At 42.6% G+C, this 24,630-nt stretch overlaps 1 protein-coding gene across 3 annotated transcripts in view; it reads right to left on the reverse strand.

Annotated features, from left to right (window-relative positions):
* PTPRM (protein tyrosine phosphatase receptor type M) overlaps nucleotides 1–24,630 on the reverse strand; it is a 773,655-nt gene that overhangs the window by 64,147 nt on the left and 684,878 nt on the right. For all 3 annotated transcript variants that reach the window (XM_040970558.1, XM_040970557.1, XM_040970559.1), the window contains 2 exons: nucleotides 20,005–20,081; nucleotides 15,318–15,354 (listed from right to left, as the gene is read on the reverse strand). In XM_040970558.1, the coding sequence (XP_040826492.1) occupies nucleotides 15,318–15,354; nucleotides 20,005–20,081 (114 nt within the window). The remainder of the gene's footprint in view (nucleotides 1–15,317; nucleotides 15,355–20,004; nucleotides 20,082–24,630) is intronic.

Here is a 24,630-nt window from a genome sequence, read left to right on the forward strand (position 1 = left end):
CTGATAGATGCATTTGCTCTTCCCTGAGGCTACACAGGTCACAAATGTTGAATTTTTATGAATAATTTTGGGTTTCCCTACAGAAAAGGAAAAGCAAAGTTGAAGGGATGGGGCAAGCAGGACCACAATTCCTTGTATTCTCCTACTGTGATCAATGTCAAAGAAAATGGTCAACGAAAAAAAAATGCCAACTATCACAAATTAGGACACACTCTGAGGGCTGCTCTATGATGGGGAAAACCTGGGGATGTTTTATTCAAACTAAATTCAAAAATGTAACAGGAAACATATTAAAACAGCATTACCTAAGAATTGCTCTCACACCAAGCATGCTTTCTGTCTACAATTACAAGGTTGGAAATGTTTCCCAGTCCATTGGGATTTTAATTTAGTGACAGTGAAGGAGAGGGAAATGGGCCTTGGAACTGCAACAAAGCATGGCTTTCGGAAGTAGTGTCAAAGGCAATGACTTAAATAATGGCATTAAGTACTGCTTTGGTTGATAAACTGCAGTGGTTCCCATGCAATGGGATATTAGAGTGTACCCTCCTCCATGTGAGTCTTCCTCCATGGCTTGCTCTGCTCAGGAGGCACCTGCCATTGCCTACATGTCTTCTCCATTTATTTGTAGATGTGCATTTTTCTTGCTCCTGAGATGAGCAGCCCACATTTTCGGCTGGATCCATGAGTAGCCTTTCCTTGTATCACATAACCCATCTCGGGATGTTTGTGTTTCACTCTTATCTTTCTCCTTTAGACTGAACTAAGTGTGTTACCGATAACTCTATTTGTGGTTTTCTCTACACGATCTGTTTGAGAGAATGCTTGCTTGTTAGTGTACTTCTAGAATATATAAAATTCTGATTGACGAACAAGAGCTTATGTTAGATCCACTGGGAGAAGACTGGTATAAATCAAGCATTAGTGGATAGGTTGCAGTGAACACTAAAAGCTTGGGAAATCTCTGTCTACTACCAGCTTTCACCTTCAATGATTCTCTTTCCTCTTTTTTGGTTTCATTTTATTGATTTATTCAATTAAGAGTAATTATGAAATATTTCTTAAAAGATAAAGAATTTTGTGGTAGTTAATACTTAGCATACCTTCACAAAGACATTTAATTAATAGCCATTTGCTCCTTAGCAATATAAGAAATAGTACATTTTAATTGTAATTTTTTTAGTTTTCTTAAGTTATTGTCTATGAGACAATTGGTTAGCCATTTTACAATTGTTCGTGGTTTTTTTTTTTTCTGTTCTATGTTCTTACACATCTTGCTTGTTTTTACTTCGGTTTTTCTCTTTATCTTTGTTTTGCAAAAATATTTATCTATTTTAAAGGAAGAGTTACAAAGAAAGTGAAGCCAGAAACTTCTAGGTCTGCTCCATGCATGCAGGAGTCCAAGCACTCAGGCCATCTTCTACTGCTGTCCCAGGATCATCGGCAAGAGGTTGGATCAGAAGTGGAGCAGCTAGGACTTGACCAGCACCCACATGGGATGCCAGTATACATGTTGGTAGCATTACCCAATATGTCATAACTCTGGCTCCATAAATGTATCTGTACTAAAGTTTGTGCACTTCCATACTACCATTCAGTATTTCAAGTCACAGCAAAAACAAGATAAAGAAGTCATTTTTCAAAAGAGCAAATGGCAAGCAAAATGACTTAAACCATCAGAGTACTTTCTGTTTTGACTCAGAACTCTAAGCTATTTAAACGAGCAAACACCACGCAGGACAACAGCAGTGCTGAGGTCTGGGTCTGTAATACTTAAGCTGTGTTTCTTGCTAAATTTAAGCTGGATGAAGGCTACAAGGTATAAAATACCACCCTTCAACTCTTAACAAGTTTTTCTGAAACACACACACACACGCTCCTAACCACTAAGATAATCTATGTGCTCCCAAATTTAAAAACCAGCAGTCACATAACCGATAATTTTGTTGCTCTTGTAACACACATGCCACACAGCAATTTTAAATCAGAAGAAAAACAATTTTTATCTATAAAAACGTTGGTACACAAATTCAAAACCGAAAGATTCTTCAAAATGACACAAATGTTCTGTGAACAACACTTGTATAACACTATTTTGTGTTGGCAAAATACAAGCGAAATAAGATTAGTTTGACTGTGGCACTGGGCATTTGTTTGGAAGCCTGCTAATAAACGGTAACCATTGCAATGTGCAACTGTCTGTGTGAGCAGTGAGACTGTATGTGTATGTGTGTGCGAGTGTGTGTGAGGTGTCCCTTGCAAATATGTGATGTCAGAGACACAACTGACCATTAAAGCAATGCCTAGCTTTTTCTTTTTAACATTTATTTATTTTTATTGGAAAGTCAGATATACAGAGAGGAGAAGAGAGAGAGGAAGATCTTCTATCTGATAATTTGCTCCCCAAGCGGCCACAACAGCCAGTGCTGTGCCAATTTGAAGCCAGGAGCCAGAGGCCTCTTCTAGGTCTCCCACGCAGGTGCAGGGTCCCAAGGCTTTAGGCCATCTTCGACTTCTTTCTCATGACATAAGTGGGGAGCTGGATGGGAAGTGGGGTTGCTGGAATTAGCAACCCATATGGGATCCCCAGGCATCCAAGGCGAGGACTTTAGCCACTGGGCTACCACGCCGGACTCAACGTCTAACTTTTACTGCCTGTATGCAAACATTTTACTGTTTTATTTTTATTATTATTATTATGAAGCATATAATCACAGGACTATTGATGACTTTTATTTCTTTTTTTTAAATATTCATTTATTTATTGAAGAGTCAGAGTTAGAGAGGGAGACAGAACTTTCCTCCACTGGTTCACTCTCTAGATGGCTGCCATGGCCTGGATAGGGCCAGACCGAGGTTAGGAGCCAGGAGTTTCATTTGGGTCTCCCACATGGGTGAAAAACCTTCAAAGAGCATCTCTAATACAGCACCTTGTGTGGAAACTTGCAAGAGGCACAGGACACAGTGTTTGTGGCCTCAGAAGGGAAGAACATGGCAGATGTCCCCAGGATGGGAGCCTCCTGCTGCGTGTGGTCCAGCACAGCATTCGTCAGAATCAGTCTCCAAAGACAGCTCCCAGAAGCTGAGCCTGGACACTTGGTTATGGTGCCAAGAGGGAGATGGAGTGAAGGCAGTCGAGGAGGAAAAGAAGTAATGGCAGCCTCTAGGATGGAGGAATTTGGGGTCCTGCAGGATCTCACTGCCTTCTGTCAAGCAGAAGCCCAGTGAAGGTGAAAACCTGCGCTTACATGCTTCAGGGCTTCCTGCCAGGAAATAAGAGTGTTCCTTAGTCTCTTATCTTCTTGAAGTTTTTTTCTCAGTACACAAGTGGTATCTTCTTATGTTTAAGAAAGAATATATTAAACGAATAAAATAAATTGATTCCCTGGGTATAGCTGGGTATAGACGATCTCATATTACAGGGTACTGCATCAGGAAAATTCTAGCAGTTTCTTTTTGGGTGAAAAGGAAGGGAATTCTGTAACTGCAATGGATAAAATATTTGTCCAGAATTGTGTCCAAGGGTGAAAAAAACAGTACCTAGAGTTAGGAACCATGGTTCTAGGGCTATGTGGGGGTCTGAACTTTTCCTCTGTAAATGGAGGAAGGGTGGGCAGAGGAGTCCATTGGAGACGTTCCTGAATGTGTAATAGCTGGTTGTTATCCAGGGAGGCCTCTGCAATGGGCAAGTCTGAGGTCACTGCTGAACTCCCGAACCCCGTGCTCAGGGTTTAGCAGGTGCATAGTGACAGCTGCTCAGTTTTAGATGAAACATAGTAAAGATTCAGGGTGCTGGAGGCCCTACGAGGCTGACATCATTAACAGTATTTAGTTACTGTTCTATCCTTTCAGGGGGCTGAACCTGGAAGGGAGTACCCCATGCTAATATACATTGAAAAAAAATTAATGATTTATTTGAAAGGAAGAGAGAAACAGAGACTATGTTTCATCTGCTGGTTCACCTCCCAAATAACCACCACTGGGTTGGGCCAAAGTCCAGGAGCCAGAAACGCCCAGGGGAATTCATACAGAGGTGCTAGGGGCTGGAACGTTTGGGTCATTGTCGATTGCTTCTCTAGGTGAATTGGCAGGAGGCTGGACTTGAAGCAGAGCAGCTGGAACTCTAACAGGTACTGTGCTATGGGATGCTAGTGCTGTAAGCAGATACTCAGTCTGCAGTACTTCAATGACATTCCTTCAGCCATCTCTCCCCACACTACACTTGTATAACATATCTCATTTGAATTTTTGTGGCTGAAGGTCAGTTAAATCAATTTCTGCTTTAAATTTTGCATACAAAAGGAAGTTGGGATGGGAACTTTTTGAAGTTTCTACCAGCACTATAGGATTCTATAATTTATGCCTAGTGGCTAAAAGTCCTCGCCTTGCATGCACCGGGATCCCATATGCATGCCAGCTCATATCATGGCTGCTCCACTTCCCTTTCAGCTCCCTGCTTGTGGCCCGGGAAACAAGTCCAGGATGGCCTAAAGTTTTGGGAAACTACACCAGCGTGGGAGACCGGAAGAGGCTCCAGGATCCTGGCTTCGGATTGGCTCAGCTCCGGCCTTAGCAGCCACTTGGGCAGTGAATGAATGGATGAAAGATCTTTCTCTGCTTATCTTTCTCTCTGTAAATCTGACTTTCCAATAAAAAAAAATCTTTAAAACATTCTATAATTTACCATGTCAAATGAGGAATGCTACAAAATTCCTGCCAAAAATTAAAACAAACTTTTTTTTTACAGATTCTTCTGAATTTCTCACAAAAATAAAATCATATGGTACTGATCCCTCTGTTGCTGGCTTATTTCACTCAGTGTTGGCTAACGTGGATCACTCATATGGTCACCAATGATAGAACGTCCTGTTTGTAAGTTTGAATGGTTTTCCATTGTGTATGGGTGCCACATTTGAACAATCCATTCATCTCAGACACTTAGGCCATTTCTGTCTTGACTACTGTAAATCAAGCTGTAAGCAGCATGTATGGCATATTTAAAAACAGCTGAAAAGACAAGATTTTAGAGGTCCTCACCATAAAGAAAGCACCAGTGGCTGAGGCAATGAATGTGTTGACTCCCATCCTTTGGTAACTACATAATGCACATATTTATCAAAAAGACACTGTCTCCCATAAATGTACCCAATAGCTACTTGTCAACTAAAAAGTGAAGCATTCACAAAATTTTAAAAAAAATTAAAAAGTGATTTGTTTACTTATTTGAAAGGCAGAGTGCGAGTGAGAGAACAGTCTTTGAGCTGTTGTTTCACACCCCAAATGACCACAAGAGCTGGGGTTGGGATTGCCAAGGGAACTTGGGCCACGATTCCCTGTGTCGAAGGTGCACGAGCAGGAAGCTGGATTGGAAGACAGCGTAACCAGGAACCAGACATTCCGAAGTGGAAAGCAGCTATTCCCAGCAGGATAAGCCCACCTGAAAGCGTTTTGTAACAACCTACAACGGAGCACCTGCTGGATAGCATGACATTATTTGCTTTCAGGTTATTCTGCATCAACTTGATGCTATTGCTTGAGGGATACAGTTTTGCTTATAGCACCTGAGATCACAAAAGTGGCAATTACCAGGCACAATCTTTGTCTGGCTTCATCTTTTAATCTACAGCCTGTCTTTGAGCGTGCACAGAAGGAGAGCTGCGTATGAAATTGGCCACTTGGCTGATTGGCCAGTGCCTTTGGAAATTAATTTGGCAGAGTGCAACTATTATTTGAAAGCAATTTTCTGGCTATGCTGTTAATTGCAATTGTTGATTCTCTTCTGGAAAAGCACAGATGGGTGATAAGATGCAGGTGAGCCCAGCGTGAACTTGGCTCTGGGTGGCTGGAACACTTGGTCTCATGAGGGGTCACCATGTGCTTGTGTGTAAATCATATTTTCTTGAAGGTTTTCTATTCACATTGGGAAAACAAAGAACACTCCATCTCCCTAGGCAATAGTTTTAAAGTCAGTATCAAAGAGGATATAACAAATGAATTCAAAACCTTCGATCCATGGACAATACAGGAACAAGGTAGCCAGGAAGAACAATGGGCACTAACACAGAATTTGTGCTTGAAGTGCAAGTCACATGGGTTCTTGAAAGAATAAAAACAAAAGTTGTTTACGGAAGGCTGAGCTTTTGATTAAAAAAAAATTTCCATTCGACTGAGAAATAATTTCAAGTGTTCATCTCCATCTGGAGGCCAGCATTCAGGAGACAACAGCTTCTTTATGGCGGGTGCACAACTTGCACTGAAGCCACACAAGTGCTCCAAGAACAGCTTGCCCAGGAAAGCTGAGTGCACTGTTCACAGCACAATTAGTCACTGCTTCGGAGGCCTGAAGGGGAATTTAGAGCTGGGAAACACAAGCCACAGTTATCTTTCTAAAATCCTTATTAAAAATGGTCACACTGCACTGAGGATGTGGAGGAAATGCAGACGAGAATCAGACGAACGAAGCAAACAGATGGAAGTCAGCACAGTGCCATTTCAGCTGCTGCCCAATGTGATTCTGAGCATATAACCCGCTATACGTTTTCATCTTCCACATGTTTTATTATTTTCACATGAAAGTTACCTTTTAGTGTGACATCTCTCATTTAGGTTTCTTCTCAAACGAGTAACAAATTATAGATGCAATTGGCTATACAAGCGTAGTTCTGAATGCTTATGGATAACGGAATTAAAAGATGAGTTTATCTTGCCACTCATGCATGGTGTTTTCATAATATGCATTTTTCCATGAACTTTTGTTGGATGATTAATTGTATAAGGTCTAAGTGGCAGCGGTGGGGGGAATTGCACAAATAGGGTCAGTGACAGAGCTCTGCCAAGTCAATTTGACAAGATGAACTATCTCCAAAGAGAGGGTCTTGATTTACTGACATATCTAAATAAATGTTTCTAAAAAAAAATAGGAGTTGGGTAGTCATTAATTTAAATGAGAAACAGCCACAGATGTGGGGATATAGATCTCCAAATCTGCCTGGGGAAACAGATGCCTTGCAGGCCATGATGAGATCTCTTTTTTGCCTAGCTACAATGCTCTATCATATGATTCTACCTGGGACCTTCCAAGCCACTCATGTACTAACACATGCACCCACTCAGCCTTAGGTTCCAAGCAAGCAGCTGCTTTACACTAACTCCCAGGTGATTGGCATGTACTTGTTTAATCAGTGCCCCTTCTTGCATTCCTCAAATGCCCCAGTCATGAAGTTACCTTCCTCCAAGGCATATTCTTCTGTCAATGGCCTCGGGCTGCCAGACTGTGGGTAGTTCTGTCCAATGGGCCCTTAACATTTCTCATGCAAATAGTTATCTGGTATCTAGTTTTCTATATCTGTTCCTGTGGTTTCTGTCCATGTGATTTGACATGGACAGAGGTAAGTGGGCATCCAGGATGTCTGAGCAGAAAAGGCAGATGGCGAGGAGGTCGATGGCATGTGTGGTGGGGCCTGTCTGGATGGCTGGCTGCACAGGTTGCAAGTTGTGTGTGCTGCTGCAGCTTTTCCTGACAATGGACCGCTCAGGCTGATTCACAGGTGAGAAGTAAAAGTTTTAGTGACTAGGTACTCAGGGGGTTGTGCAAGACTACTTGCACCTTCAAAAGTGACACACACACAAATATATATAAATATAAACACATACATATAATTACATACACATAATATGTATAATTACATAAAAAGACCTACTTTGCATTTTCAAGGTCAGAGAAGACATTATTTTATAGTTGCTTCTGTGTTACTACGAACTAGACATTGACACAAGAATCTCAGAATATTAACTCAGTTCATCTGCTGCAAAGGAGACCACTGTAATTCTTCATTTGTGATGACCACAGAGATATGAAGAAACTCGTCCAGGGTCAGACTGGGGATCAATGGAGGAGCTGGGAATTGAGCCAGACAACATTGGCATTCGAGTTCATGATCCTAAATGAAGCTGGCTTGTCTTTCAACACTGGTAGCAGCGCCCAGGTTCATGGCAGTCACTGCGTACTATCCATAGTTCTGTATATCTGGATATTGCATAAATGAGTGAACTTATTCCCCATGGGGATTAGCATCAGCAGCATGGTGGGCTGATTTTGAGCCTCAATGCTGGAGTTCCATGAGCTAAAGTTAAATTCGGCCCTTCAGTGTCTAGGAACTGTGACTCTGAATACATCATTTTAAACTCCCTTATCTATAAATTGGACCTAAGAGTACATATCTATCCTTTATTTATGGTAAAGTTGAAATGAGTTACCACATGGCACCACTATTGTATCTTAACATATTAAGGCACCACCTGGTAGCCCCTGTGGTTACCAGTTTCTGTCCTGGCTGTTCCACTTCCAATTCAGATTCCTGCTGATGTGTCTGGGGAAGCAACAGGCTTGTGCTTCAGCTTGTCTAAGTGCTCAGGCTTCTGCTGCCACATGGGAGACGTGGATGAAGTTCCTGGTTCCTGACTTTTCTTGGCACAGCTCTGGACATTGTGACCATTCAGGGAGTAAACCAACAGTTGGAAGATCCGTCTTCTCTCTCTGCAACACTGCCTTTAAATAAATGAATCTCAAAGAAAATGAGTTCCTATTTCAAAAAGTTTGTGGGGAAATCAAAGGATAAATTTATTCTGAATAAGAAAAGTTTTGAAACCCATGTATAGCATGAGTTTTCTGTTTCTTTTCTTTTTCTTGTTTTTTATTTCGCTCACATAGTTTCATAGGCTCTGGGATTCCCCTCACCCCTCCCCAGTTCATGGAATAGGTTGGCATTGTGGTTCTGTTCATTAAGTCGTTTCCCGCATCACCAGCCTTCCAAATGGGCTCTGGTTCAAGTCCTGGCTGGAATGGCTCCACTTCTAATCCAGTGCCTTGTCAATATGCCCGGGAGAGCAGCAGAAGATGGTCCAAACCCTTGGGCCCTTGTACACACATGAGACACGTGGACGGATTTCCAGGCTTGGGCCTGATTCAACTCCGGCCACCGCAGTCCTTTGTGCAGTGAACCTGCAGATGGAAGATTCACTCTGTCTACCTCTCTTTCTCTGCCTTTCAAATAACTACATCTTTTAAAAAGAAGTTCATGGGAAACACATGAAGATGCTATGCATGCATTTCAAGTTTTGTACAAATAAACATACTTATCAATTTCACTTTTCCCAAGAACTTTTTGAGGTGTTCATGCATGTCTATTTAGAACACTAGGGGCTTGTGTGTTGACACAACTTGCTAATCTCCACCTCCAAATGCCACATTCCATATGGACACTGGTTCCTGTCTTGGCTGTGCCACCTCCAATCCAGCTTGGTGTGTATGGTCTAGGAAAGCAGTAGAGGACAATCCAAAGCCTTGGGACCTTGCACCCATGTGGCAGTCCCAGAGGAAGCTCCTGGCTTTGGATCAGCTCTGCTCTGGCCATTGTGGCCATTTGAGGAATGGACCAGCAGACAGAAGATCTTTTTTATTTGTCTCTCCTCTCTGTAAATCTGACTTTCCAATAAAAAAATAAATCTTTTAAAAACATAAGAAAGAAAAAACACTGGTACATTGGAAGCACTAAACTGGTTGTCTTCACTAGTAACCAGAGACTACATCCATACCTTGAAGAGAGGAGGCTAAAAACACTCTTCTGCAGCAGCACAGAATGCAACCCAGGTCTTCTGGGTGGCACATGAATTACTGCCGGAATATCCTGCTTTTAAAAATTAAATAGCAGGCCCAGTGTTGTGGCATAGTGTATTAAGCTGCCACTGACAGTGCCAGTACCCCATACGGGTGCTGGTTCAACTCCTGGCTGCTCCAATTCTGATCCAGGTGCCTGATACTGCACGTGGGAAGTCAGTGGAGGATGCCCCTACAGTGAAGTGGGAGATCCAGAATAAGCGCTTGACTCTTAGCTTCAGCGTGGCCCAGCCCTGGCCGCTGCAGCGATCTGGGCAGTGAAGCAGCAGATGCAACCTTTTTCTGTTTCCCACTCTCAGGGCCTTTCAAATACACACATTCATTCATTCATTCATACATACATACACAAAAATCCTTTAAAAAGGAATTGAATGCCAGCTATAGGATCTGAAACTCCAAGATCTTGTCCTCAAGAGATAATTTTTTTAAGATTGCTAAAAATTGAGTAAAAGTGTAAGTGTTCAGAAGCAAGTGGAAAATAGTAATACTCATGCAGAAAACCCAGCCTAAGACAAACAGAAAAACCCAGGCCTTGACGAACCATATTCAAAACACCAAAGACTGAACCAACACTCTAGGATCTCAAAAAGAAGTTACGCACAAGTATCTTAACAGTTTACTATAATCAAACTGTTGATGTTTTTAAAAATGTACTTCACATAGTTGAAATGGTGATATTTTTTAATGCCTGGAAGAGAATGTTGTTTCTAAAGGAATTTTAACTAAGTGTAGCTCTCTGTCCTATCCCAGAATAAGCGTCTCACCACAATGAAGTTCCCCTCCTGAGGCCCACGGAAGCTGTGATCCTGCAGGGCTAGGTTCTGGGGTGAGGAGTTCAGGAATGACCTTACATTGCACCAAATGCTTCACACAGCTTGTTTCGGTTTGGATGTGATTTCCTCTTGCAGGTTCACATGCTGGATCCTTGGTTTCTGGTGTGACAATGTTGAGGGGTGGTGGCAGCTGGCATTCAGCCCCATGGCCAAGATGCCAGCAGTGCACAGTAGCGTACCTGGCTTCTGTTCCCGGCTCCAGCTTCTTGCTAAAACAGGCCCTGGGAGGCAGTGGTGATGGCTCAAGTAACTGGCTTCCTGCTACCCGAGTGGAAAGCCTGGATTGAGTTTCCAGTTCCCAACTTTGGCCCTGCCTAGTTGTAGCCACTGTGGGTTTGGGGATGTGGACCAGTGCATAGGACACACATTCTTTCTCTGCTTTTCAAATGAAAAAACAAACAAACAAAAAAACCAAGAGGTGGCGTGATCTTTAAAGACTGAGGACCAATGGTGGTTGATAGCTAGTTCACTGGGAACACTGCACTCAGATGGGATTAAGGTTTTTATGGTGGATTCAGAGTTCCTTCCTGAAGACCAAGCAGCTACAGCAGAAGCTCTTTTGTCCTCTGGCTTCTGTTTGGCTGTGGACTAGCTCTCTCTTGTCTATTCTCCTGCCTCTGTGATATAGACCTGCCGTGAAGTGATACCACAACTGGGGAGCACTCACTAGAGCCTGTGCTAAACTTTTTGGACCTTCAGTGTCCAGATTTGTGAACTAACTCAACCTCTTTACAAATGATGTAGTCCTCGGGTATTTCGTTATAGTAGCAGAAAGTGTATGACTGCACATAGGCACGTATAAAACTTTCTTAGGGGGATTTCTAGATTTCACCAGTGACTAAAAGAAACACTGTTGTCTCCTGAAGGTGGTGAAATACTGGGTCAGAGCCCACAGGGCCAGGTAGTGCCAAAGAAAGCCGCAGGCCTGGGTACAGGGCTCTCCATTCTCACAAGGCACCTCGGCATCTGTTGGAGATCCTCTCTCTAGCCCAGGTTCTAGTGGGGTGCTGTTCAGAGAGAACACTTCCCTCCGGGAAGAGGAACTCAGCTCCGAATGACCCATGCCTGCCATAGACTTGCATGTTTTCTTCTATAATTGCCTTGCACTGAGCTATCCGAAGCAGGATGCTCTTGAAGTCAACTTTCAAAAGACAGCTGAACAATAATAGAAAGAACACTTCTCCAGGGCTTCCTCAGTTGCCCACCATGAGGTCAGCAGGTGCTGGATCCAATCACCAGGGCCTTCTTCCAGTTTACAGTCCATGCAGTCTCCATGGGTTTGTGCTTTGAGTGTGAAATGTGATCAGCTCTGGGCAAGCCTACCTCTCTGCAGAACTCTTCTACCTCTCCCTGTGACTTCTGCTTTTGAAATCTCAACTCTGCCCTGCCTCCCAGCACAACCAGAGACTCACAGGAACAGCTGCAGCCTCCTTTTCTTTGATCCCTGGCTTGCCAAATCATAATCCTCGCATGTTTTACAACTGTATTAATGTCTGGTCAGCCAGATGTGATGAAGATAATATTGGGTCATCAGCATATTGGCTGCTAGACAGAAAACAGAGGACTCACACGAAGAACAGGCTGAAAAGCAACAGATCTGGCTTGAATGGGACCCCTTCAATTTGCAGCATTATTATCATCACAGGTCAAAACCAGCAAGTGGTAGAAAAGTTCAATACATCTGAGGCAGCGGGTGGGAAGCAGGAGAGCCAAGGCAGAAATACGTGGTATGTATTCTGTATTGGTGAAAATGTGTTTGTCAGTAGATTGGATCATCCCCACAATTTCATAGCTTCGTACTCGGAATTGATTTTAAAAGAACTATCTCAGAGCAAAACAGAGAGGAAAAGAACCGCAAAAGAGAGATTTAAAAATTGCATCTGAGGGTGGGTATTTGGCACAGCAATTAAAACACTGCGTGGGATATGCTGGATTCCAGCCCTGCTCTACTTCCAATTAGTTTCCCGTTAATGCAGGAAGGCAGGTGATGGCTCAAATGATCGAGTCCCTGCCACCTATGTAGGAAATCTAGACAGGTCTGGGCTTCTGGATTTGGCCTGGCCCAGCTCTGGCTCATGCGGACATTTGGAAAGTGAACCAGCAAATGGAGTATCTTTCTGTTCTTGTCTCTCACTTTCATTGTGTTTGAAATTAAACAACAACAAAAACCAGAAAAATTGCACCTGTTGGTCTTCATTATCCGACTTGGAAGCCTCTTAGAATGAAGTGTTTGTGTGTTTTACCCCTCATTATTATGATCTATGACCATAGGCTACCTGTCCACCCTGATTACTCCAGATTCTCAGGGATTTTTACTAGGGGTGATTGGAAGTTATTCACTACATTATCCTTGTGACATATGCTGGACTGGAGAGTCTAGCTTTTTTATCAGAACATCATGGTCTGAGTTTATTATACTCGATGACGTGTACAGTCTTGACCAAATGTGAGATTATAAAACCATTTATTTCCTGTCTCCCTTGCCATGTACCAACAACAGTGATACAGTACTGCCCATTTGAGAAGTCCAATTTGCAGCCCAGCCTGCATTGCGAAAGGGTCACCAAACTGGGCCTGCCCTTGTCCACCAGTGTCCTTACGATCACTGATCATTTGACTATGTCAGCCATATTAGCTGCTTCACATACATTTGCTCATTAGCACATGATCAATTCAGTGCTGTCAGTGGGGACTACTGAGCAACTAAGCCAAACTCTAGTTCTGCAGAAGTAACTTCTCTGATGCTTTTTGTTTTCAAAGCACACTCTTTCCCAGCAAGACAGAAGTGAAGAGAATGTACATTGGGAAGCCAGGAGAGGGCTGCACACAGACTCGCGAGTCTCTGTGTCAGCTGGCTGTTTAATCACATCAACCTGGAAGCCCTCAATCATGGAAATCTAATTAATATCCGACTCCGTATTCTTGTTATCTGTGAAAACATGGGCTGTTAATCATGCTATGGGATATATAAGAAACACAGACGTGGTTTAGATTCTTCACAATTAAACTGTCACATGAATTTATTAGAAACTTGGCCAATTTCAAAGTATCACTGCATTTATTAAATCAGATGTTACGATGCTTACAGTGGAGCATTCTGAAAGCTAGTGGAATGAATTCCAAAGAGGATGTTGGTGTTCGGCCTAGCAGTTAAGATGCTGGTTGGAGTACCTTGATCCCATACCACAGTGTCCAAGGCTATCACATGAATAATTAAATGTAGCTATTGATGTGCATAATAATTTTCTTAAACCACTACACTTCAAGTACAGCTGTCACACAGTTGCTCCAGATGATTGGCTCTAGAACCTCTGAGAATGCTAAAATCCAGGATGCTCAAATCCCTTCTGCAGGATGGTGCAGTGCTTGTCTATAACTGACGCAGATCCTCCTCTATGCTCCGAATCAGCTCTCGATTACTTATGATATCTGCCATCATGTAAATGCTGTGTAAATCGATAGTATGCTGGATTGTTTAGGAATAACAGAGGTCCCTACTTGTTCACTGAAGGCACCATTTCTTTCAAACTGTTTTCTAGACCTATTGATAGGATTCATGATTATGAGACACGGAGATAGGCAGGGTCATCAGAAATCGTGTTACGGGTGGCTGCCATACTGTATAATACAGGCATGGTGCATTTCTACTATCGCACAAAGCTATACCAGGGCAGTATTGCTCTAATGATGAAATTCGGCTCTTTTCTCTTATTTCAAAACTCAGCAATCAAACCTGGCATCCACCCACTATTCCTTCCCTTTTTCTCATGGTTCACTGAGCTCCTCTGATCTCGCTGTCTCCAAGCCTGGCTCTCCCAAGCATGATCTTGGTATCCTTGCTTCCTCTGCTCCTTGAATTTCTGTTGCAACACATCCTTCAGCTTTCCCTAATTCTGTTTCTGAAGTGCAAGTGGATTTTTTTCTACTTCTCAGCACTTTTTCAATTCACCTTACATCATGTCATCCCTTAGGATGCTTCGTGTCCTACAATCTCGGTCCTCTTTCATGGGTCTCCTCCTCCACAGATGACCAGCTTCACAGTCTGTGGGGGAAGCCACTCAAACACAGGAGCTATGACCGTCCTTGACAGTTCCTCTTTCTTTTGGTTTTCTGTAGCAAAGGGACATGCCTACCGCTCTCCACCTGGGAATAGTAATTTCTGCTTCTGGATCTCTGCTCACAACGCTTCCCCGTTTAGAAGTTTTCCTCTCTATCTCACTTCTGCTACAAAGTTCTTTGGGTTCTTTCTACTATAAAACAACCTGCTTTGCCAGTGTTTTCTCTGTAGCTCTCATAGAAGTTGCCTGGCATTGCAGCTATACAGAACATGCACCTTGTGTCTTCTGCACTAAGCACAGCTGTGGTGAGCAGGGGGTGCTGGTTGGGCTCAGAACAGGTGTCTGGATAAGGACTAATCACCCTCCAATCACTCTCCGTCCATTTTATTTTCAGTGTAGTTCTTTTCAGCTTAGAGCTTAACCTTATTTTGGTGTTACTGAAAACATTCTTAAATATGCATAATTGAATGTATTTTACAAACAGACTGATTTCTAAGGTAGACAAACTGGATTCAGCAAAACAAAGAAGCCCTGACAAACACATTTCGCCTAATGATCTCAACATGAAGTTCTCACTACCTGACTGCATCACCAGACCCTCAAATGGGAAAGAAAATGAGGGAGTCCATGTTGACTGCAGCACATTGCAATATCTTCCTAATGGGGAGTGTACAAAATAACAGCGAATGAACCAAAAAACAAAAAGGAAAGGAAAGAGAGATAAAGATATCAAAGCTGAAATGAACTTACCTTGGGTAGCAATATAATGATTGGGTCGATGATAGCCCTAAAAATAAAAGAGAAAGAACATTTGGTAAACTTTAAATCGATACGCAGCGGAGAAATCACGTGCCAGGTTTGCCAAAATGAACACAGACACAAACACTGACAGCTGCATCACTTGAAAGTTAAATTGTGAAATGTAGTGCCATGGAGCGTCTCTTCATCAGGGTGGCTGCATCAGATGTAGCAGTCCTGAGGCGTGCACAGGAGGTGCGAGTGACTCAACCACCCCCGTCTAGGAGCGGATGGATGAGCAATAAACACTAACAACTTATGGATTCTCTGCATGACTGCAGCTCTTATTAGGTGCGAACAGTCTGGGAAAGCACAATAGAATTTCATTTGTGTTTGGGATGTTATTGGCAATGTGCCAGGGGCTTAACACATACTGTGTTCTATCAGTATAGACAGTTATATCAATAATCATACTCAGAACCATTCTTAAACACCACTAATGCTGTGACATGATGCTGTAGCAAGGGACTGGAATTCAGAAAGGCACAGATTCTGTAAGATCACTATCTTTTCTCACAACCCTATAAGAAACAGCAGAGATGAAAATTGGGAGCAAAGAAATTGTAGGATAAGAATCAGGGCAAAATAAAGTCAACTCAGAGAAAATGACACCCTGGTAATACACCCTATCACTGTGGACCTTAAGATTTGCAATTTCTGTCCCTTGAGTTGATCCAAACTATTGTGCCCAAAGTCAGTCAGGAATAAAAAATGTGGAGAGAAAAAATACAGATTTCTTAAACTATGTAAGTACATATCTGTTATACTTTATGCTCCTAAATACAAGTTGACAACAATGAATGACAAAAGCAAACATACTTGTACATGCACCTGATCTGCCAAGGCTCTCTATAGAATCACGACCAGTAACAGAATTCCACATACAACACCTCATATTTCATTAGCCAAGCACTGCATGAAGAAGAACAAAAATTTGTTCTCCATCTATACGCAGTGCCTCTTAAGGGGCCCAGGAGATAGGATGGGTTCCTTTGATGCACTGACCTACACAGTCCATAAATGGACTATGTGGCAAAATGTGATGGTCTTACTGGCCTTAGCAGTACTATGGACACAATGGATCTCCTTAATGAAACAGTTTCCATGCCTGGAGCCAGCATCGGATGCTCTCCCACCTAACTGTCTGACCACTCATCTGTATTTCCTCAGCTGCCTCCTCCCCTTCGCTGGCACTGCAACCTCACTTCTTGGACTTCCTCCAGTCAACACACTCTTACAGATTTCACCAGGAACTTTGATTCTCAAAACTGTGTATTGGTGGGTCCCATATTTTCATTTTCAGTTCACTTTTTTTTTAATTGGAAAGGCTGATATACAAAGAGGAGGAGAGACAGAGAGGAAGATTTTCCATCCGATGATTCACTCCCCAAGCGGCCGTAATGCCTGGAGCTAAGCCAATCCGAAGTCATGAGCCAGGAGCTCTTCTGGGTCTCCCACCCGGGTACTGGGTCCCAAGGCTTTGGGCCATCCTCCACTGCTTTGCCAGGGCACAAGCAGAGAGTTGGATGAGAAGTGGGGCCGCCTGGATTTGAACTGGTGCCCATAAAGGATCCTGCCGAGTGCAAGGCGAGGACTTTAACCACTATGCTATCGTGCCAGGCCCTCAGTTAACATCTTCCCCTAATATCTTGCTGTGTATCTATTGCCAGATCAACATCTATTAGATAGATATATTTACACAGTACAAAACAGGGCACTTTAAAAAGTGCACGGAAAGAAGAAAGTTTATGATTTTTTAGAATCCACATATATTTTCTTCATAATAGATGCTTTCTTTGAATTTTCTGAAGATCCCTCATAGACATGAATTTCAACCTTTTTCTTTAAATTCCATAGTTGATGCAATTTTAGAAGTGTCCTCACATTTAAAGCTTAACACATTTAAAACAGAACTTCCCAATTGTGTCCAAATAATAGCAGCTCCATCACTTTTAAAAATGCATTCATTTACTTTGAAACAGTTACAGTAAGAATGAGAGAGAAAGAAAAGGGAGAGGAGAGAGAATACTCCATCTGTGGGCTCACTCCCCGGACGCCCGCAGGTGGCAGCGCCTCTCCACACCCAGCTCCTGAAGGCAGCCCTCACCTCTCTCTTCCCCCTGCACCATATAGTCAGTGTGTCAGCAAATCCATTCACCTGGCCTTCCCTGTGGCTCCAAGTCCTCCCCATCTCTCACCCTTCGTCGTGAGTCACCCTCCTCTTCCATCCATTTAACATCACTCCACCAACACTTCCTGCCTTCTTTATTTTTTTTTCACGGCCTTGTCTCAGCTGTGTGTATTCTGAAATGCTCTTCCAACAGACCTAGAAATGGCTCCACTTGAACCCTGCATTGCTCCGATATCACCTCCAGGGAACTGACTCTAGCCGCTCGATGACCAAACCTGGCCCTCCTGCCCCTCTACGTCTTCTGTTTTCTCCACAGTACACGCTGCTTTTGGGTATGCCATTTATATGCTGTCCACTTCTCCTGGGAGGAACATCAAGTCCACTACATCAGAGATTTGGTTGTGTTTTTAATCTGAATTGTTAAGCTACAGCTTAGCACATTAAGCACCAACTCTCATATACAATGGATGCTCAATAAGATCTTACTGATCTTAAAAACAGAGAATTTATCGATGTGATATTTTCATTATTTTCTGACTTTGCTTATAATTTCTTTGAGTTGGAATCTTCTCTCCCTTGTTAGCTACCCATCCGGTGTTTAAAGCTTAGATGGAATGACTTCTTCTACTGTGCCTCCTCTGGTCCCACTTACAGCTTCAGTGTAACTAAGTGTTGGATTGGGTTTCTGGGCCCAGCTCCAGGCCTTGCCCAGAGCAGCCATTGTGGGCATTTGTCAGCTAGTGAACTGTCTCCATCTGTTTATCTCTCAAAATGCTTAAAGGTGCAGTGGTCTCATCTGATGGATGAAATATGAACTCTTCTTTCAATAATTATCTGCCAGGCCCAAACCATAAATCAATAACTAAAAAGTCAAACCTTTCTAAGTAAGTACCAAAATAACAATCTCATAGTTGTTTTTAGAGAACTGTTTCTTAGAGATTGTGACACTAGTTATTAGTTGAGATCATCCAGGTTGGCTGAGGTCTTGGTCACACCTTCAGGTGGTGGCACAAGCATTGCCCACAAATTTCCTAACTGCTAAAGAGACCACCAAAGGGGAACATCTTAACATCTTACCTGTAGGTTCTAGTCCAGACAAGGAGGGGTCAGGGAACAGTTAAAATCCAAAGACCCTTCCTCAAGCCTTTGGTGTCTCTCTCCCCCTGCCCCTTTGAGAGGCACCCAACCTTCCGGTTTCCTCTCGGGCGGTGCTTCCCCTTCCCTCTTCTTTCCTGCTCACCTGGTCCCTTTGCAAATAAACTTCTCTGTCTGCCACTGATTCCCAGCTTTTTATTTCTATAATAAGCTGAAGAGAGAACCCACTGGGCTTTTCTGGTAACGTTAGTGTCATCTCATTAATACTCAACCAGGAAAATAAAGCGATCTATATACAGGTTCAGTGCCCCTTATCTGAAATGTTTGGAACCAAGGGTGTTTCATATGCTGGATCTGGAATTTGAAATACTTGCATACATAATGAACTACCACGGGGATAGAACAGGTGTAAACATAACTCTCATTTGTTTCAAGCATACTTCATACACACAGCCTGAAGGTCATATTAGAGAATCTTTTTAAATTATGTCTCTGAAGTACACTTCATACATTGCTCCTGAAAGGGTTGGGAAAGAGTTTGTATTTGGGGCATAAAGGATGAGCTGTGTGTTTTACACCTGTGTCTTGTTGTGACTCATCACATGAGATCAGATGTGGAAGTTTCCACCTGTGGTATCATATCAGTGCACCCAAAATTTTTAATCTTGGAGCATTTCAGATTTTCAGATTAGGGATGTCTAACCTGTGTCTGTGAAAGCCTGCCTCTGAAAGCGCTGACTGGCTAGCCAAGCACAGATGTGACTTGGCAACCACAAGGTAGCTGGACTCTGCTTGATATAAACTTGGACCTTTCAGAGCAGAGCAACTTGCCCTTGATTTTCCAGTCTACTTTTACATCGTTCAATCTTCCCACTGACGACATGCTGTCTCATACAGAACGTAGCCTAATGTAAAACATTAAGTTAACATGATGCAGAGTGAACAAAGAAGCCACCTTCAATAATTTAACAGCTTCCATATTTAATAACCCATCTTGTTTGTATTGGAAGTCCTGGGGAACAGCTGCAGACTACTTTGAAGGCAACTTAAAAGTGCGGTGGTGACAAATGATTGCAAATCACTATATCAGGAATTAGAGTTTTGTCCCATTAATATGCAAACAGATTTTTAAAGTACTGAATAACATTAAGCTGTTGACAAGTAACGGAAATAGCATTCTCTTGTCCATGTAGGCACAGAGTGGCAGAGAACATTACAGAGAAATTTACCAACAAAGAGGCTGCGTTCAGCAAAGAAGGAAGCCCATGGTCACTGTTAAGCTCTATTGTGCCCAGGCAACATGAATGCTTTGCTTCTGCATTGAGCCAGCACATATCCATCTTACAGCACATACACAGCGTAGCATGTGTTGGAATGTCATGAGGGTTTACTGACAGTTTCAAAAATACATACATCAATGTAATTTCCGTTGATATAGTCTGAATTGGTGTCTCCTTCAATTGTCTGCAGCCTCACCCTGGAATGATCATCTGCAAGAGAAAAAAAGAGAGAACAACCATCGACAACAAAGCATCAGAAAGCATCTATGCGGAGATTCCTCATATAGGAAGGCATTCAATAACACTGTACTGATAAGCTCCTGGGAGGAATTCCTGGAATTCCACATGCAACAGTTTCTTAGGAAAGGGAAGACGAGAACCAATGCTCCATCCATTAAAAACTCCGACCTGAACTCCAACCTGTGCTCTTAGCTCTTTACTGAGACCTGCCTGGTCTGTCACGTGTGCTTTCTTCATCAAACTTCACTAGCACGCTTACTGCTAAAATAACAGCAAAAACATGGGAACAAAATGGAATGAAAAGTTTATTTTGATGCAAAAAATTGAAAGTCATACATAGATGATTAACATATCCTCTGTAGAGGTTAATTTTAAGGATAAAAAATTACTAAGCATAATGGTCTCTAGTTGGTACTATTTGGTTGCAAATGGTAGAATTTCACTCTTTTTAATGTCTAAATAATATTCCATGGAGTAAGATGTACCAGTTTGTTTATCCACTTCTGTTTTGATAGGCATCTGGGTTGTTTCCATGTCTTTGCTATTGTAGATTGTGCTGCAGTGACTATAAGATTACAGATCCCTTGCTAATATGCAGATTTTATTTCCTTTGGCTATATTTCCAGAAGTGGGATAGCTGGGTGATACATCCGGTCAATTTTCAGTTCTCTTAGCACTCTCCATGCTAACTTCCAGAGTGGAGTTGTACTATCCTGCACCAACAATGAAGAGGATACATTTCTCCCTATATCCACTCCAGCAGGTGTTGTTAGTAGAGTTCTGAATGTAGGCCAGCTTCTTTACAGTTAGGTGGAACCTCAATGTGGCTTTCATTTGTATTTCCCTGACAGCTAGGGAGCCTGAGCATTTTTTCATATATCCATTAGCAGCATGAATCCTGCAAGGACAAATGTCATATGTTCTCTCGATATGTAGCAATCTTCATGCAAAATATGAGGTCAATAGCCCCTTTAATACTGTTTTGTTACATCTCAGGTGGTTTGATATTTCTGTTTTTATTTTCATTAATTCAAAAAGCTTTTATTTTTTAAATTATTTTTCTTTCTAACTCATAGGTCACACAATAGCAATGTTTGCTTCAGGAAGGTCTTTGATTTTCTTTTTCATTTCTTCAGTGACACACTGGTCATTCAGTAGCATGCTATTTAACTGCATGTTAATTTAACTTCATGTTCATTTTTAATTTTTCTCTCTGTTATTGATTTTGTTTTATGGCTTTTTGTTTAAGGGGATGTACAGTAACTGTGCAGTAGAGGCCATCACATACGATGTGAAGATACAATGCAGTGTGCACCTCTATCTTCAAATCAAAGATGAACCTGCAGGGAAACTGTTGAATGTATCTTGATAATAGTACGCTGGGCTCTCTGCCACGGTCAATACCTACAACGTCAGGATACACTTAAATAGCAGAATGATGGACTTACGACTGACTGTGAAGGACTATACAATTGTAATGACATGAAGAAAATCTGTGTGTGGGGGGGGCAGGGATTTGGGGAAAGGGAAGGGAAATCCCAGAACATGTGGAACTACTTCATGGAATAATAAATTAAAAAAATAATTTAAAAAAGATAAAGAATTACATACCATAAACCTTCCAAACTCAGATTTTTCTGTTAGAACTGGGAAGGATTTATAATACTTCACCTCTTATGGCAAATCTCATTAACTTATGTTTCAGTGATGAGCACATAGAAAGGTTTGACAACCTTTCTTGTGAATCACAACAGAATCATGGCTTAGATTGGAAGTTGAAGCAATTTCACCAAATTACATACAGACCCTCTGAGGTGTTCAGGAGTTCCACCTGGACCAGTGTTGGGTACAAACCCAACTCTAGCCCTCTGGTATGTTCAGATTTGTACTAACTTCTGTTGTTTGATAGCCCTTGGTACCCTCCTTCTATAGGTGAGGACACTGTGGGTGTCACAATGCTGCTTTTCATCAGCCCTGGACCACATGCCAGAGAGTAACATCACCAATCCTCAGTATCCCCATCTGAAAAAGGAGACAATAGTGCCTGCCTCAAATTGGGCTTTTTCAAGGAGGAAGTAAAGACACTGAGTCCTAGTTAGAAGTCTGACATCCAGGTCATTATTGTGCCATAGCTATAGTTCCCTATTTTCTGAATCAAAAATTCTAAACAACAAATTTACTGAGGCAACTTGCTATTTCAAAAAGGAAAGTACTAAAGGCTCCATAAGGGCTGAGATTTTCCTCTTTTGATCAGTGTCTGCCCCCAACCCCTAGACGAGTGCTTGGAACATAACCAATTCCCCCAAGTACTTTTTTGAATAAATGAAAAGTGAACCCTTTCCTTTTAAACATATAACCTTTAAAAAGATTTTCCCTAAGGAGTTTTCTTTGTAGCAGAGCAACTCTTTCTTCCAATGAGTGTACACCAAAACCCAGTCTGTAGAACAGAAGGGGCTAGTTGCCCTGGAAAGGGCAGTGTGGTGGTCTCCTAGGAGAAGGCTGGCTTTCTCCAGACACCCTGCAGAACCCCTGCAGGGAGAGTTCTAAATGAGCACTGCTTTGTAAACCTCACTCAGCATTTCATTGTGGTTAGTGAGTGAGCAACGCAGACTCCAGCCAGAGGCAAGAGCCAGGAAAACCACAGATGACAGACCACTTTATCCCTGATCACCTGTGGTTTTCCTGGCTCTTGCCTCTGGCTGGAGTCTGCGTTGCTCACTCACTAACCACAATGAAAGTGTCGACTTGGACCTGCTCCTTGGCTTAACAAGCTAATGGCTGAGAGACCAGACTTCAGGATTCCTGAAGTTGAACCTCCTGTTGAATAAACATTCAGTGTGATATCAGAAGGTAGTCTGCATCGCTTTTTTTCTAATCTTTCATCCCTAGTTGGCTTTTCACCCCATCTCACAAAAAATGGTCAAAAAATTTCATGTTAGAGACACAATTAGTTGGGGGTCAATACATTTTTTCTGGAATGTGGTGACAAAAGAGGCTGGATGAGAAAGTAAAATTGAGAAGTCAAATCTTTCTGCTCTGTTCAAAGGAGCTGATGGGGACAGATGTAAGCTCTGGGCTCAGGTCTGTGAGTTGGAATGCCTGCTGGTGATTCTGGGCAAGTTATCACTTCTCTCTCTGTTTCCGTTTACTTCTCTGTACAATGTGGAAGGACTGTGCTGACATCACGGGTATATTGTGAACATTTAAATAATATGTCACAAGGGAGTAGAAAAAAGCGTGAAAGAGAATGATGGTGGGAAAGCAGTTACTACTGCCATGTGCTATGTAATAGAAAGCCAGACAGTCCTCATTACCTTTGCAGTTTCTATCCAATCACTATTGGCATGCCCAGGAAGGATCTACACAGTCAGAATGCTCCCTCATGATGTTTGATTTTAGCAGCTAGCTTTCCAAAACCTAGGTTGCCTCCAAGCAGTGGTTCACTAGGGCCTTTGCACATGTTGGGAAGCTGGAAGGAGTTGTATCACTGGTGCTCTGGGTATCTGAGGGCTGTTTGGACTGTATCGGATTGTGAGGAAAGCCATTGCAGACACAGAGCTCTTTTGCAGAGTGGAGCCTATCAGCAATTCCACTGGCAAAGCCATTTGAGCTTTCCAAGTGAAAGATGCTGCAACAGGACTGAATCACAGCATTCCATGCACATCAGGCTTTGAGTCCACACCTAAGAATGGACATTAGGTTTACTTTTCCAGGCACTTGGTCTTTCCCTGGGTGGTTTTCACGGGACAGATAACTACACTGGAACCTTCGATCTTGAGGAGCAGGCGTGTCCTGAGGACATATTGTAGCCTCTATCAGAATCCTATCTCTCGCCTGCTTTTTTTTCTCTTGGTGGCTCATGATGAACACCGCCCATTCTCTGTGATTTAGCACTGCAGGAGTCTCCAGTTGATCCTGCATGTTCTCTTTAGGGACTTTAAGCTATGATGAGACTGAATTCTCATCGCCTATAAACAGAAGCTGAGAAATAAAGTGGCCTTACTCTCTCCTCCAGCTCTGTCATTCCACCCACCCCTCCGGCAACTGCTCCCAATTTCATTGCTCTCATTCCCGTCCTGATGGAGAAATCTGTAAGACGCAAGGACAGCTCAATTCCCGAGCAGAACAATTGCTTTTATCTTGCTGTGCATGGCAGGATCGTTTCTGCCTTTCCAGTTCACCATGCCTTACAGACAAAGACCATGTGGCACACTTTCCCTGAGGCCTAGCACCCAACTCCAGGAGCTCCACTCACAGCATGGCAATAGTGGATTGGGTCAATTACACAGGAAAAAAAAATTCTCATAGTTCTGGAAGCTAGGAAGTCTAATACCAAAGTGCCAGCATATGGTGGGGGCCCTTTGTGCATCCTAACATGGCATCATAAGGCAGGAAAGTGAGTGCAGGTGTGTGAGAACAGGTGGGCAAGATCCAGAGGAGGTTCCCATAATGACTACTTCACACCTGTGATAGCAGCCTTCACCCATTTCACAAGGTCTGTATGCTCATGACTCAATCA

Source organism: Ochotona curzoniae, unplaced genomic scaffold (assembly GCF_017591425.1).
Source record: "Ochotona curzoniae isolate NIBS_2020 unplaced genomic scaffold, NIBS_Ocur_1.0 scaffold_4812, whole genome shotgun sequence".
NCBI lineage: Eukaryota > Metazoa > Chordata > Mammalia > Lagomorpha > Ochotonidae > Ochotona > Ochotona curzoniae.